This window comes from Danio rerio, chromosome 24 (assembly GCF_049306965.1).
Source record: "Danio rerio strain Tuebingen ecotype United States chromosome 24, GRCz12tu, whole genome shotgun sequence".
Lineage (NCBI taxonomy): Eukaryota > Metazoa > Chordata > Actinopteri > Cypriniformes > Danionidae > Danio > Danio rerio.
In genome coordinates, this window is record NC_133199.1 from 39,602,140 (window position 1) to 39,618,064 (window position 15,925).

The 15,925-nt window shown below is 36.0% G+C and overlaps 1 protein-coding gene across 3 annotated transcripts in view; it reads left to right on the plus strand.

The window, feature by feature from the left end:
* The window catches only part of ccdc178 (coiled-coil domain containing 178), a 326,195-nt gene that overhangs the window by 76,563 nt on the left and 233,707 nt on the right, over nt 1-15,925 (plus strand). Inside the window, exon 21 of one of the 3 annotated variants that reach the window (XR_012399523.1) lies at nt 2-182. The exons of 1 other annotated variant lie outside the window; for it this stretch is intronic. Coding sequence is in view for 1 of the 2 variants with exons in the window: in XM_073941078.1 (XP_073797179.1) it covers nt 2-62 (61 nt within the window). In the remaining variant the exon portion in view is untranslated. Of the gene's footprint in view, nt 1; nt 183-15,925 lie in introns of those variants that run through there. One more of the 3 variants, XM_073941078.1, reaches the window with a different exon arrangement.

Below are 15,925 nucleotides of genomic sequence, written 5' to 3' on the forward strand. Positions count from 1 at the left end.
GGATAGTGGACAATACTCAAGACATCGACGAGCAAATCAAGGCAAAGGCATGTTCAGCCTGACTCATGTATTCAGCATTGAACACCATTGTGCTATAAATGTGTTTATGTTTTTTTGTAAGACGTACATTACAAAATGTACAAATTATAATTATTAATATGATAAAAGTTCATTCATTTATTAATTTTCTTGTTGGCCTAGTCCCTTTATTAATCCGGGGTCACCCATTTCTGTGAAACGTCCACACACACTCATACACTACGGAAAATTTTGCCAACCTATTTCACCTGTACCGCATGTCTTTGGACTGTGGGGGAAACCGGAGCACCCGGAGGAAACGCCAACTGAGGCGAAGTTCGAAACAGCGACCCAGCGACCTTCTTGCTGTGAGGCGACAGCACTACCTACTGCGCCACTGCTTCGCCAATATGATTAAAGTATTTTTTCTATTTATTTTTTAATATTAATAAATTAGGAAATTGGCAGCTTTAATGTAATAGTTTGGTATATTACTTTTGCCCCACCCCCTCAAACAAGTTTGGTTTTTGGCCCTTCAAAGGAAAAGTTTAGGCACCCCTGCTGTATTGGAATAAAATGATAATACATTTAAATTCATGTTGCAAACAAATTACAACTACAAAAAAAATTTCAAATAAAGTTTATATTTTTTATATTTCTTTCAATTTTTCTTGCTTATTACAATTTAAATTTATATTTTTACCAAACGTTTAAATTTTTTTGGACTATGATTTAAAATTGTTTTGTAAGATTAGATCCAGTCTTGGCTTTGGTATTGACTAATGTAATGTATATGGACAAAAATATTATTGTAAAACATTCAATAGAAAATAAAAACTGGAAAAAAAGGTCTGTGAGGTGTGTGTACATGTGTGTGTATATACACATACACACACACTAATATATATATATATATATATATATATATATATATATATATATATATATATATATATATATATATATATATATATATATATATATATATATATATATATAATTGGTAAATTAATATATAAATTTATATATATATATATATATATATATATATATATATATATATATATATATATATATATATAAGTTAATATATATACATTATATATATATATATATATATATATATATATATATATATATATATATATATATATATTTTTTTTTTTTTTTTTTTTTTTTTTTTTTTTAATGCAAAAACAATTTCCAAAAAATATATATGATAACTTTTTTTTATTTTGGATGCACTTAATATATGAATATTTTCATGAAACGATTAGGTTTATGTTTTTAACTGCAAATCATCAAATAAAGCAGATAAACCCTCACACGTTAATAGTCATTCACAATCAGATTCTTTTCATACTTCCAATTCCCAAGTGGCTTTGCTTTCTTTGTTCGCATCTCTTGATATATATTTGTGAGAGTCTGGAAGTGTTTTGGGCGCCGCTTTAACGAATAAAATCTCTCGGTTCTCCCCAGAAATAAGCATCAGCTCTGCTCCGCTGGCTTTACCTTCCCCAGGTGATCGCGCCACTGCGTCTGCGGCCGCTCCAGCGCACACGGCTCCTCCGCCGCTGCCAACCCTGAGGGTGGCACACACACATACACAAACAACACACACACATGTTCCTCCGCTATCCCATCATGCCTCTGTCCTGGCTGGCCAGCTGCTCCCAAAGGGAAAACGCCACTACTCTGATGCGGCTTTCTCTCTGTTGCTCTGCTGTTTTCTTTGTCATGAATGATCGTCTGCGGGTCTCTAAACACCAGCGCCCACCTGGTCCGGGACTCGCCCATTAGAAACCCATATGTGATGGAGACTCACTTCCACACCGAATCAACACCCCTGTGGGCCGCAGACGCAGTATGTTGCTCATATTGTCCAAATATCACATATTAGCGCTGACAAATACACCATATCGCTGCAGTTATAGCATTATGTCTGATAGAACTCGATCAGTTTAAAGCCATGTGGTTTTTATTAGGTTATCTTAAAGTTGAATTAGTATTTGTTAAATTGGTACAGCAACAAAAATAAAAGTGACCGATGCCAACTAATGGAAATAAATATTTTATAATAAATACATTTTATTTAATCTAATCTAATTTGTTTACTGATAGCTTTAGTTAATAATAAGTGTTCCCAAGAGGTTAGAAGAATATTGTATTTTAAATATGCATTGTTTTTATTAATTGTTTTAATTACATTTATTAAAACATAATTATTTAAGCATTTATTATTATAAATATATTCTGAAAGTATTTCTGTCATTTTATATTGTTTTAAAACTCTTGTTATTCTTAATCTCTATTTAATTTCTGTAATGTGTATATTAAAAGCCAGTTCTGTATTATATTTATATAACAGTTCTGTCTGGTTCTCGAATCTGATTGGCTGATAGCCGTGATATATTTAAGTAATATTAGCACCCGTACAACCTCTTTACCCTTTGTGTATTACTCCGCCCACATACAGGTGGGGGAACTAAAGCACTCGGGCCAACGCACGCCTCCCACCAGTGCCGATATACAGCCATATCAGACGGCTACTCGTGTGATATTGCTCATATATATATATATATATATATATATATATATATATATATATATATATTTATTTATTTATTTATTTATTAAACCCTATAATTTATTTTATTTATTTTTCATGTGCACTATCTGACTTGACAAAAGTCTTTTGTTGATGCCAGTTAAGAGCAACAAATGATAACCTACTTCTACTTGATCATTTGGAAATGTGGCAGAGGGTCGATTGTTCCTATGAATCATCTGTTGAACTGAATCACAATCATCATAAATACTGCAGAAGACCTACTGTAACCCACATGGACCTAAGATTCTCACAGAAATAAGTCAAGTTTGGTGAAAGAAAAGTCATGGTTTGGTGATACATTCAGTATGGGGGCGTGCGAGAGATCTGCAGAGTGGATGGCAACATCAACAGCCTGAGGTATCAAGACATTTGTGCTGCCCATTACATTACAAACCACAGGAGAGGGCAAATTCTACAGCAGAATAGCGCTCCTTCTCATACTTCAGCCTCCACATCAAAGCTCCTGAAAGCAAAGAAAGTTAAGGTGCTCCAGTATTGGCCAGCCCAGTCACCAGACATGAACATTATTGAGCATGTCTGGAGTCAGATGAAGGAGGAGGCACTGAATATGAATTCAAAGAATCTTGATGAACTCTGCACTCTCAGAAATAAAGGTACAAGAGCTGTCACGGGTGGTACTTTTCGAAAGGTACATATTTGTACTTATATTGGTGCTTCAAAGGTATATATTAGTACCTAACATTTTAAGAGGAACTGTTTTGTACTTCGTATGTACTAATATGTACCCTTGAGGTATTAATAAGGACCCTTTTAGTACAAATATGTACCTTTCAAAAAGGTACCACCCCAGTGACAGCTCTTGTACCTTTATTTCTGAGACTGTGGGAGTCCTGCAGGAACGCTTTCTTTGTCATTCCAGATGACTTTATTAATGAGTGATTTGAGTCATTGCAGAGATGTATGGATGCAGTCCTCCAAGCTCATGATGGAGTCAGACACAATATTCATTCTGTTTCCACTGCACTTTATATTCTATACTGGACATTATTTCTGTTAAGTGACGAGACTTTAGTCTAAGCAGAGTCAGACCTTACTGTCCTAATGAAATCATTATAAAACAAGGCATGATCATATTTTATTTTGGTATAATAAGCGTAATCTAGAGGCCTTTGCCTTTCATATGAGCCACTTCTGATACCAAACAAACAACTAGAAGTCAAGTTATTATTTGCTGTTCCTAAAACTCAGATAGGCGACAAGACTTTTGTCAGGTTGTGTATTATTTTCCTTTTGTACCACTTCTCTCTTTTTCTTGTATCTGTTTTTGTGTATATGTTTGTAAGAACCAATATGTAGGCAACAATTGTGTGTTAATTACTGTAATTTAATGTTTTCTAAAACCAGTATCTCTTTTTCTATTTCTCACAGTGTCAGTAATCAGAAAAACCTACACTACTAGCCCCAAAACAAAAATCCTATTCAAGTTAACGTGGCTGATGGTCAGTTGGCCTCTCAATTTAATGTCCCTAAATCCAATTTTTTCAGATACTTACAAACTCGAGATTTTGTGCGCAAAAAATTTGTTAACTTTCCAAATGCACCGCCAACTTCAGATCTACTGGGCATAGATCCCTGTGCTAAAGGTTCAATTTCTAAATAATTTAATATAATTGTTAATCTTCAATTTTCTTCTGATAATTTACGGACCACCTGGTCTCAAGACATGGGAATTGAGATTACCGAGGGGACATGGAAAGCGGTCTTGAACAGGGTTAACTCCTCCTCAATCTGTGCACGTCACAGGCTAATACAATGCAAGGTAGTGCATAGAGCTCATTGGTCCAAAAGCAGGCTAGCTCGCATCAATCCGTCTATAGACCCAGAGTGCGACAGGTGTCATTCTGGTACAGCTACTGTATTTCATATGTTTTGGTGCTGTCCTTCCCTGCTTTCTTTTTGGAGACAAATATTTTTCTCGCTATCAGCTATTACCACTGTTGATATCCCACCATGTCCAATTATTGGTTTATTTGGGGTTCTTTCGCCCGACCACACTTTACCCTCTCATTTTGTAGACTTTGTAGCTTTCTTAACCCTTCTGGCTAGGCGATTAATTCTTCTGAACTGGAAGAGCCCTCACCCTCCTTCTCACTCTTGTTGGTTAAGAAATGTTCTTTATTTTATGAAATTAGAAAGAATTAGGTACTCTCTTCACCGAACTAGCAATATTTTTATTAATTTGTGGGAACCCCTTCGCAAATATGTCCAAACTCTTCAGCTTGGCCCTGCTCCTTCTGATTGAGTCCCCACCCCCTAATGCCCAGCTTTTATGGGAAACTACTTCTGGTCAACACATTGTAGACTTGTTTTTTATGTATATAAGATTGCACTAGTGTTGTTGTTTTTTATTTTATCTATCTATTTATTTTTATTATTTTTATTTATTATTGTTTATTTATTTTTATTATTACTATTGGCTCAAAATACTCTTAAGTGTATTTGCTTATTGTTACATGTTTATGTCTTTGTAAATTTTTGTAATGTTTCACAATGTATAAATAAAACATTAAAAAAAAAAGTTAACTTGGCTGATGATTTAGAATAAGAAATCTGTCTAAAGTAGGACTTCTGTTTCTAAAAATATGAAACAAAACAGCTTGGCTGCTCACATTTAAAAAACCCAGAGATCTGACCATACCGAGAGAGAAAAAAGATGTGAAACACAAGAACACAGATGCAGATTTGTTATTGATAGTGGAAGTAATTTGTTAATTGCAGTGATGCAAAACCTCATAAGCACTTCTCCCTGCGCTACTGTACGCTAACGAGATTAGCTTTAATTTATTAACATCAGGATCGGTGTAGTTGTCATCTAATGCACGCTTCCATTAGATCTTCATGCTTTTTCACCTTTAAGCCGTGAATGGAGTTCCTTTGACCTTGCTTTGTGGTTGCACAATACATTACGAGCAGCGTTTCAACAATAAAGACATGTAACATTGCATGCAATTCTACATTAGCTTACCGTTTTTTTCCATCTAGTGCTGATAACGAAATGCAAAAGCCGTAGTAAATAAATTTGCAGCGTTCCGTTTATTTAAACAAAATAATTCCTGTTCCAGCTACTGGCCTAATATGCAAAAGCCTTTCACGTACGTTGTGCGAGAATTAGATTTAATAAAAAAGAAAAAGTCATAAATAAATAAATAAAAAAGCCACTTGCAGAGGTTGCCGTCCCACCACACTTAGTTAACAAAAATATTTTTACAAACAAGATGATATCACAACACTCCATGATATTAATATGATATGTTCCCTGATCTGTAAAGCAGCTGGTTATCTTGCTTGGCACCGATAAGAAAAAGTGCTGTGGATTTCCAGTTTGTGAGCACATTTGGGCTGAATCTTTCACACGTCACAAATTGCAGATGGGAAGCAGTGATCTCGAACAGCCGATCACCTCAGCGTGACCATCTGACACCTTCCATTTAGGAAAATAATACTTTCTATCTTAGCATACTCTCTCCTCTGCAGCCAGGCAGAGGAAATATGCCTGGAAGAGTTTCAACCTCAAACTTTGCCTTCGCCTGCTCCCATTCAGCCTGCTTTCTTTAGATAGATTGCTTTAGATTAGCTTTCTCTTTGTGTTAGCAACGTGTGTTTGCGGGGAGGGCGGCATTTTTGCTGATGGTACATTGAGAAAATAACATATATTTGTGCATTAGGACGAGCATTTGTGTTTGTAGCATTTTGATGTTTGTATGTTTATGTGTCTTTGGTTTTGAAAATGCTTATTGTAAATATAATGTGCTTTTGCTGGTTTGGTTTTTTAAATCATGTGCACAGTGTTTATGCACCACGACATAGGTTGTTTTTATTTAGGATTGGAATAGGATGGCGAGGCAGTGGCGCAGTAGGTAGTGCTGTCGCCTCACAGCAAGAAGGTCGCTGGGTCGCTGGTTCGAACCTCAGCTCAGTTGGTGTTTCTGTGAAGTGTTTGCATGTTCTCCCTGCCTTCGCGTGGGTTTCCTCTGGGTGCTCTGGTTTCCAAAGACATGCGGTACAGGTGAATTGGGTATGCTAAATTGTCCGTAGTGTGTGTGTGTGTGTGTAAATGTTTGTGTGGATGTTTCCCAGAGATGGGTTGCGGCTGGAAGGGCATCCGCTGCGTAAAAACTTGCTGGATAAGTTGGCGGTTCATTCCGCTGTGGCGACCCCGTATTAATAAAGGGACTAAGCCGACAAGAAAATGAATGAATAAATATATATATATATATACACACAAACACACACAGTTGAAGTCAGAATAATTAACCTTCCTGAATTATTAGACCCCGTTTATTTTTTCCCCAATTTTTGTTTAACAGAGAGTAGATTTTTTTTCAACACATTTCTAAACACAATATAATAATTTTAATATTTTATTTCTAATAACTGATTTATTTTATCTTTGTCATGATGACAGTAAATAATATTTGACTAGATATTTTTCAAGACACTTCTATACAGCTTAAAGTGACATTTAAAGGCTTAACTAGGTTAATTAGGTTAACAAGGCAAGTTAGTGTAGTTAGGCAAGTTATTGTATAAAAATAGCTTAAAGAGGCTAATAGTTTTGACCTTAAAATGGCGTTTAAAAATTCAAAACTGCTTTTATTCTTACCAAAATAAAACAAATAAGATTTTCTCCAGGAGAAAAAATATTATCAGACATACTGTGAAAATTTCCTTGCTCTGTTAAACATCATTTGGGAAATATAAAAGAAAAAGATGAATTCAAAGGCGGGCTAATTATTGTGACATCAACTGTATATATATATGAGCAATTCCATGCAAATGTCAACCTTGCCATGAAAAAAAAAGATAATTTTTAACAAATTACGGAAACTGTTTCTGGGTATTTTGGGTAAGCAAGTATTTTACAGTATTTTAGAAATACTAAAATATGCATCTGTCAATTTTTTCAAACTATTCTATTTGATTTACCAAAGTCAGACAAGTGGCAATTTCACATTCGTCACATCCATAACGGAGAGATGTCACATCCATAACGACATTTTTTCCTCATAAATGTGAAAATATTAAATTAAATAAAACCAATCATTTTTGTTTTATAGAGAGCCAACTCCTAACCTTTTGATTATCATTATTTATTTTGGGATGTGCAGTTTAATTCACTGATTTTCTGTATACTGCAAACCCGCATACTTTTTTTGTCACATCCATAACGCATGTTTATTTTCTTCATTTAAAGTACAAAACATGTTTACAGATGGATATTTTTCTGGTCCCATAACTCTGTGGTGAGTTGTTTGGGAAAATATAAAGTGATGTTTCAATATAATGTAACATATGCTTTCACTGTGAATTTATGTGTTGAGTTTATACTGCAAATGTCACATCCATAACGCTGGAATTGCTTATATATATATATATGTGTGTGTGTGTGTGTGTGTGTGTGTGTGTGTGTGTGTGTGTGTGTGTGTGTGTGTGTGTGTGTGTAAAATTACAATTACAGCCGCTCTGGATAAAACAAGCAAGGTGTACCTAATAAATTGTATAATTTACATATATTGTGAATTTAAAGGGATAGTTCATCCAAAAATGAAAATCTTGGCATCATTTACTCTCCTATCAAACCTATTTGAGTTTCTTTCTTCTGTTGAACACAAAAGAGGATATGAAGAAAGCTGCCCACATAGCAAAATTTCTCTGGGCCAGCTCTGGCCCACACAATCAGGTTTTGCTTGGCCCACATGCCACAGTGAATTACGGTACATGACTGGACCAAATCTGGCTTCCAGACAAGGGCCAAACACGGACCATATCTGGGCCAAGTCTCAGCCAAGTTAATAACTCATAACTGGGCCTGAACTGGGCCAGATAGGTTGGTGTGTCACGATTGCAATGAAATTGATAAACCCATGGAGTGATGCGCTTTAGGCACACTATGGGCACGCTTTTTCTCAAAGTGACCTGATTGGTAGAATTTTTTTTCTTTACTCAAAAATGATTTTAGTGTATTTTAAATGTGGGTCAAGACTGGCCAAACTCACATGGCCCACTTATCAAATTTTTAAATCTGGGCCAAATACTACGTTTTTCAACTGGCCCAAATCTTGTGTGCCGCCTTAAAAACGGTGCCACCTCTGCCAAACCCGGGCCATGTTTGGCCCACATGCTGTATGCCAGTGCCGGATGAATGCCTGCTGTGCCAGCTTTTTGCCAAATCTGGGCCAGAATTCTTTGCTACTAGGCTGATAACCTGTAACTATGGATATCCAAAGTATTTGTTTTTCCAATATGGAAGTCAGTCATTACAGTTATTCAGCTTTCATCAAAATATCTTCTGTGTTCAACAGAAGAAAGAAACTCAAACAGGTTTATAACCAGTTGAGGGTGAGTAAATAGTGAGTAAAATGTTCATTTTTGTGGGGATCTATCCATTTAATTTTAAAACCAAGTGACTGGCAAGTATTTCAGCCTTCTCGTCTAAGGAACTAGTCAAGCTTTCAGAGCTGTATCTTGATTAGACTTTTATTTTTCTCTCCCCGACGCCTTGAGCATCACCCATACATGCACCACCATCCTAAATGTGACATAAAATCCAGTTCCACTGACGTCTGGCCTACGGTTCACTCATGGGTGCAGTGTCTGTAATTTGAGCGATAAATAGGAGTTGGTTTAACAGTTGTGGAGAGAGTTGTAAATCTGGTCTGCGTTTTGTGGTCTCGGAGGGTTTAATTAGTCCACGGATTCCACTTCTAACGTGACGAGGCTCGCTCAACACCCCTCCATAACGTGGCACAAGCGCAGTGCCCCTCCGTCTAAAGTCCGCCAGCCCCCGGAGAGCCCTGTAGCAGTACAGAGCTTAAAGACTCAAATACGGCCATCTCAGCCTGTATAACAAGTCAACAGAGAATTAGCTGATGTCATATCAATTCAGCCCCTTGGTCTTTTCAAGTCACGAGTGCAGACTCTTCACTGAGGAAAACTGTCACTGTAATCCCAGGTGCTTCCGATAATCCATGACTGAAATGATGTGCTTTAAAGGTATATTTGAAATCTGAAAACAGGTTTAGGATGAAGCTGTCTTGTAATCTTTGTTGTAAATTTCACATACACCTGAAGTATTTCCTTACTTTACAGCAAATGATGCTCAGGCTTGCAGATTGTCTATAGGGATGCACCAATATGGAATTATTGACTGGTACTGATAATCGATAACTCAGATAGTCAATATATTAGTTGATAAATATCAAAGCATTTTTTGATTTAATGGATGTCTATTAGCTGTCTATACTTAGCCGAGTTTGGGCTGTCAGTAAAAATCTAATACAGATATACAGATAAAACAGTAGATGTCTAACCATAGCCTTTTATTAAACTAGTCTTCTATTAAACGGCTATTCAATGACTACATATATCCGTCTAATATTCAGTGAATTTTGGTCTAGGCTAAATCAGGTTTAAATTTGGGCTGTCTGTGAAAATCTAATAGACGCTAACCATAGCCCAATATTAGACTGGTCTTCGTTTGGGTGGCTATTCAACGACTACATACAGTATATACGTCTAATAGCCGGTGAATTTTTGGTATAGGCTAAATCATGTTTAAATTTGGTCAGTCAGTGACAACCTAATAGACGTCTAACCATAGCCCAAGATTAGACTAGTCTTCGTTTGGATGGCTATTCAACGACTACATATATGCGTCTAATTGCCAGTGAATTTTGGTCTAGGCTAAATCATGTTTAAATTTGGGCTGTCAGTGAAAATCTAATACAGATATACAGATAAAACTGTAGATGTCTAATCATAGCCCGATATTAAACTAGTCTTCTATTAAACGGCTATTCAATGACTACATATATCCGTCTAATATTCAGTGAATTTTGGTCTAGGCTAAATCAGGTTTAAATTTGGGCTGTCAGTGAAAACCTAATAGACGTCTAACCATAGCCCAAGATTACACTAGTCTTCGTTTGGATGGCTATTCAACGACTACATATATGCGTCTAATTGCCAGTAAATTTTGGTCTAGGCTAAATCATGTTTAAATTTGGGCTGTCAGTGAAAATCTAATACAGATATACAGATAAAACTGTAGATGTCTAATCATAGCCCGATATTAAACTAGTCTTCCATTAAACGGCTATTCAATGACTACGTCTAATATTCAGTTAATTTTGGTCTAGGCTAAATCAGGTTTAAATAGACGCTAACCATAGCCCAATATTAGACTAGTCTTCATTTAGATACCTATACAACAACTACATATAGCTGAAACCAGAAGTTTACATACACTCCACAAAAAAAGGAACATAACCATTTAAAAAAAAATCTGGTGGTAAATCATACTAAACGTTTACTATTTTAGGCCTGTTAGGGTTACCTAAATTATTAACATTTGCTAAATGCCACAACAATGAGTGAATTTATTTTATTTTTTTTGAGATTTTTTTTTTTATTTCTAGACAGTCAAAAGTTTACACTTATTTCCTTGGTGCTTTTTTAGCTTTGCTTTTAAACTGTATAACTTTGGTCAAATGTTTTGGGTCTCCTTCCACAAGCTTTTCACAATAGTTTAAAAGAATTTTGGCCCATTCCACCTGACAGAATTAGTGTAACTGAGTCAGATGTGTAGGCTGTCTTGCTCGCACAAGCTTTTTCAACTCTGCCCACAAATTTTCTATAGGATTGAAATCAGGGCTTTGTGATGGCCACTCCAAAACATTCACTCTGTTGTTCTTTCCTCATGATGCCATCTATGCTGTGAAGTAGACCAGTCCCTCCTGCAGCAAAACAGCCCCACAACATGATGCTGCCGCCCCCATACTTCACAGTTGGGATGGTGCTGCAAAGATTTCCATGACAAAAAAGCATAAATAAAGCAACAAAGTCACTGAACATTAACCAAAATGAAAATACCAAAAAGAAAATTGAAATGACAAGATGGCAAGCATGTGAAGTGGTCAACACAGGCTCATTGTGAATACGTAGCCCCGAAAACCTTTCTGGAGAGAGCAAATTACGTAGCCAGAAGCACGTCGGGTCAGTCTGAAAACACTATCGGTTGGGTTTAGGGAATAAGGCTGGCAGGTCAATCAGTGCTTTTGAAAACACTATCAGTTGGGTTTAGGGAAGGCAATGGGCTGGTCAATCAGTGCTTTTGAAAACACTGTCGGGTTGGGTTTGGGGAAGGGGTGGGCGGGCCAATTGGTCCTTTTGAAAACACAATCCGTTGGGTTTAGGGAAGGGGTTGGGCGGAGGAAATTGGTCACCTTTCTGTCAGTCAGTCAGTCAGTCATTCTACAGCGATCTCTGGTGGATTTATGTGAGAACAGTAGGCACAAATGGCATTCATGAGAGAAATTGGAGATCTGAAAAAGCGTTTAGAGCGGACTCTGGTGGATTTGCAGAAAAAAAAACTGCAAAAAAAAAAAAAACGTAGCTCCTGGCACATATTACGCTCTCTCCAGAAATGTAAACCAGGGTATGTTTCCATAATGAGCCTGAGTTGGAAGTGGTTCAACCAGCAGAAATACTACATGATTTATCAGCCTAAAGATATTCGCCTAATTTTGCTATCAGAATGAAAACAATAACATTAAACATTCCATTTATGAGTCGATATTTGGCCGCCAATATATTGTGCACGCCTAATTGTTTGAGTGCTGCAATTCAGCTTTTTTTTTTTTTTTTTCTTCAGGCATGAATCTGATTCTTCAGTAACTCAACTTGTAGGATGATGCTTTTTTTGTTTTTCTAAACAATTTATAGACAATAAAACAACAGAAAAGTACCAATAATACAACAGCAACTATTCCACACACAGCCTTCAAATATGGTAAAATGTATGCTTGTGGTTTGTTTACGCTCTTGTTTATTGAAGCTAAACACTAGTTCCACCTTCTCTATGACATCAGACATTATTAAAGACAGGATTAGTCAGGAAGCAGTGTGTAGTCTGACACATTTCTTGTCTACAGATTAAAATATATAAATTTTTAGAAAAAAAATTTTTTTTTAGAAAAAGCCCAATCTGACACAATTTTAATTTAATAATCATGGGCGGCAACGGTGGCTCAGTGGTTAGTACTGTCGCCTCACAGCAAGAAGGTCACTGGTTTGAGCTTCAGGTGCTCTGGTTTCCCCCACAAGTCCAAACACATGTGCTATAGGTGAATTAAACAAGCTAAATTGTCCATAGTGCATGTGTGTGAATGCAAGAGTTTATGGATGTTTCCCAGTGCTGGGTTGCAGCTGGAAGGGCAAGCGCTGTGTAAAACATATGCTGGATAAGTTGGCGGTTCATTCCGCTGTGGCGACTCCTGATTAATAAAGGGACTAAGCTTAAAAAGAAAATGAATTAATTAATTTAATAATCATTCTGGGTAACCCTAATGATAAATTTCATGGACGCACTTTAGACAGTTAGGAAAATGCTAAAATGTCTTGCTGTACAACTACATGGAATTTATCCATCGCATGAAACTAAGAACAAGTGTTTATATTTTCTTGAATGTTGACATTGTGAAACAGATCATTTAGACAGAATGAACTATCAGAGAACGCATGAGGATATACCAGCAGTGAAGCTTTCATTAGGAGCACAGGAAGTGCTGTATCAAGCCATTTATGGTGTCAAAAGAAAAAAAAAACAGAAACAAAAAAGTTTAATCCTTCACTTGATCCATATGCTTTATCTCAAACCTTTTCTTTTAATGGCTTTGTAAGCTCGATGCTGTTTTCCAGATGGCTATGTACCATTATAAATCCGTCTTGCATGTCAAGCAACTATGTTATAATATGAAGACTTATATGAAGCGTTTATCTTACCTGCTAACAAACAGTGCATATGTTTGACTAATTGGGCAAATACATCGCAATGCTGGATGATTAGATATATTCTCTATATATTTTAAACTCTTCAGCTCATACAGTACTATGTTCTGAACATGACTAATGTACAAATGCTGCTCACAAAGGCAAATGCTTTAAAGGGAACAGAGCTGTGTGTAAGTAAAGTGTGTCCACAGTCATATTAAAGTGATATAAACACAAGTCACTTTTTTAATTTCCTGATGTTAAAATAGGATCCAAATCCCTCCCATTTTGAAGCCGGGAGTGCGGTTTCCCCGCCCACCAAATTGATTGACAGCCGCATATTAATATGCCTTTGTAGTAACATGTTTAATCCAGCCTGATCTCACAAGAAAACGTAAGTATTTTACGTTTTGCCAGTTTAGTGGCTAATTCGTACGAATTCATACGAGTTCAGTCGTACGAAATGGTACGATTTTAAAAAGGAGGCGTGGCACCTGACCCCACCCCTAACCCCAACCGTCATTGGGGGATAAGCAAATCGTACTAAATTGTACGAATTAGATCGTACGAATTCATACAAATTAGCCACTAAATGAAAAATTTACAAATTGCCGTGAGATTGTGTTGGTTTAATCATATCCATAAGACAGGATGTGCACAAAGCAACTGCGATTAAAAGATCTGTTCAGCTTTCTGTGATCATCAATCATCATCAAATGTGATCAAAAATGAGTTTTACAAGTTACCACATTTACAAATAGCGCATGTTACTGAATTAAAGCGATTTACTGTCTCTACTTTATCACCTTTATCAGTACAATTATAAAAGAAGATGCTTCAATTCTGGTTTGTTGACGTTAAATCAGGTTTATTTTGTACATTAACATAACAGAAATCTATACAGCAGTCGATAGTAACATGTAACCGGTCACATTTGCCGTGCCAGTTCAGTGCTAAGTTAAACGCGCACAGTGAGTGTGTGTGTTGCGTGAACTTTGTAAGGACATTGTGTGTGACTCATCATTGCAGAAAGGCTTGAATTAACTCCACAACAAATACATCAAATAATCATTGGGAAAGTTCTTGCTCTAGCATTTCTCACAAACATTACGCGAGATTGGCTTCCTTCATGTCTGTCACTGTGCTGTTTATCTGACGCAGCCGAGGTGGAGATTGAGACACACTCTGATAGGAACGTGGGAACGGTGGACGGGGAGAACCAGCATTAAAGGCACAGGCCACAAAAACAGCTACACAGTGTTCAGAGCAGAAAATCCCAATATTCTGAAAGCTCTGATAAATAATCTGATGGTGTTTTGAGTTAAAACTTTACAGACACATTCTGGAGACACAAAAGACTCATCTTAAATCTTGATAAAGGGGTAAAACAGGTGCCCTTTAAAATTAAGCATTATGTTATGTTACTCATGCATCTGTTTCTGATTTATGAAGTAGATACTGGAGTCTGTGTAGCGTAATGTTATAATTGTTCAAGATATTTGATCTTGATGTAACTGTGTGTTAGATATTTCTGCAGGACTGCATGTAATGTAAATATGCAATGTATGTTTAGACAGCAAATGTAAGAGTGTACCAATCTATCATCATCTGTTGAATTTCGAGCAACAAGCAGTGTCAAAAATATATCATTAATCACGACCACACTCGTAACATCTTCAGATCTCACTTTATTAGTGAACAGAGACTAAAAACAGTCGGCATAGTGCTTAGGTCTGTATATGGTGGTGAATAATACTAATAAAATACATGCAATATTGTTGCAACTTGCAAAAAGAAATAAAAGCATGCAAAATACAAAAAAAAATCTGACTGTTAGCAATCTATCTTTTATTTGTGGTGCATGTTTGCCATTGTGCTGCATTGTTAATTATTTTATATACAGTTGAAGTCAGAATTATTAAACCCCCTTTTAATTTATTCTTCTTTTTTAAATATTTCCCAAATTATGTTTAACAGAGCAAGGAAATTTTCACAGTATGCCTGATAATATTTTTTCTTCTGGAGATAATATATTTGTTTTTTTTCGGCTAGAATAAAAGCAGTTATTAATTTTTTTAAAAACCATTTAAGGTCAAAATTATTGTTTTTTTTTTTTCAATAGTCTACAGAACAAACCATCGTTATACAATAAGTTGCCTAATTATTAGTCCCCCTTTGAATTTATTTTTCTTTTTTAAATATTTCCCAAAGGATGTTTAACAGAGCAAGGAAATTTTCACAGTATGTCTGATAATATTTTGTCTTCTGGAGAAAGTCTTATTAGTTTTATTTCAGCTATAATTAAAGCAGTTTTAATTTTTAAACGCCATTTTAAGGTGAAAATTATTAGCCCCTTTAAGCTAAATTTGTTCGATTACCTATACAGAACAAACCATCGTTATACAATAACTTGCCTAATTAACCTAACCTGCCTAGTGAATCTAATTAACCTAGTTAAGCCTTTAAATGTCACTTTAAGCTGTATAGAAGTGTCTTAAAAATATC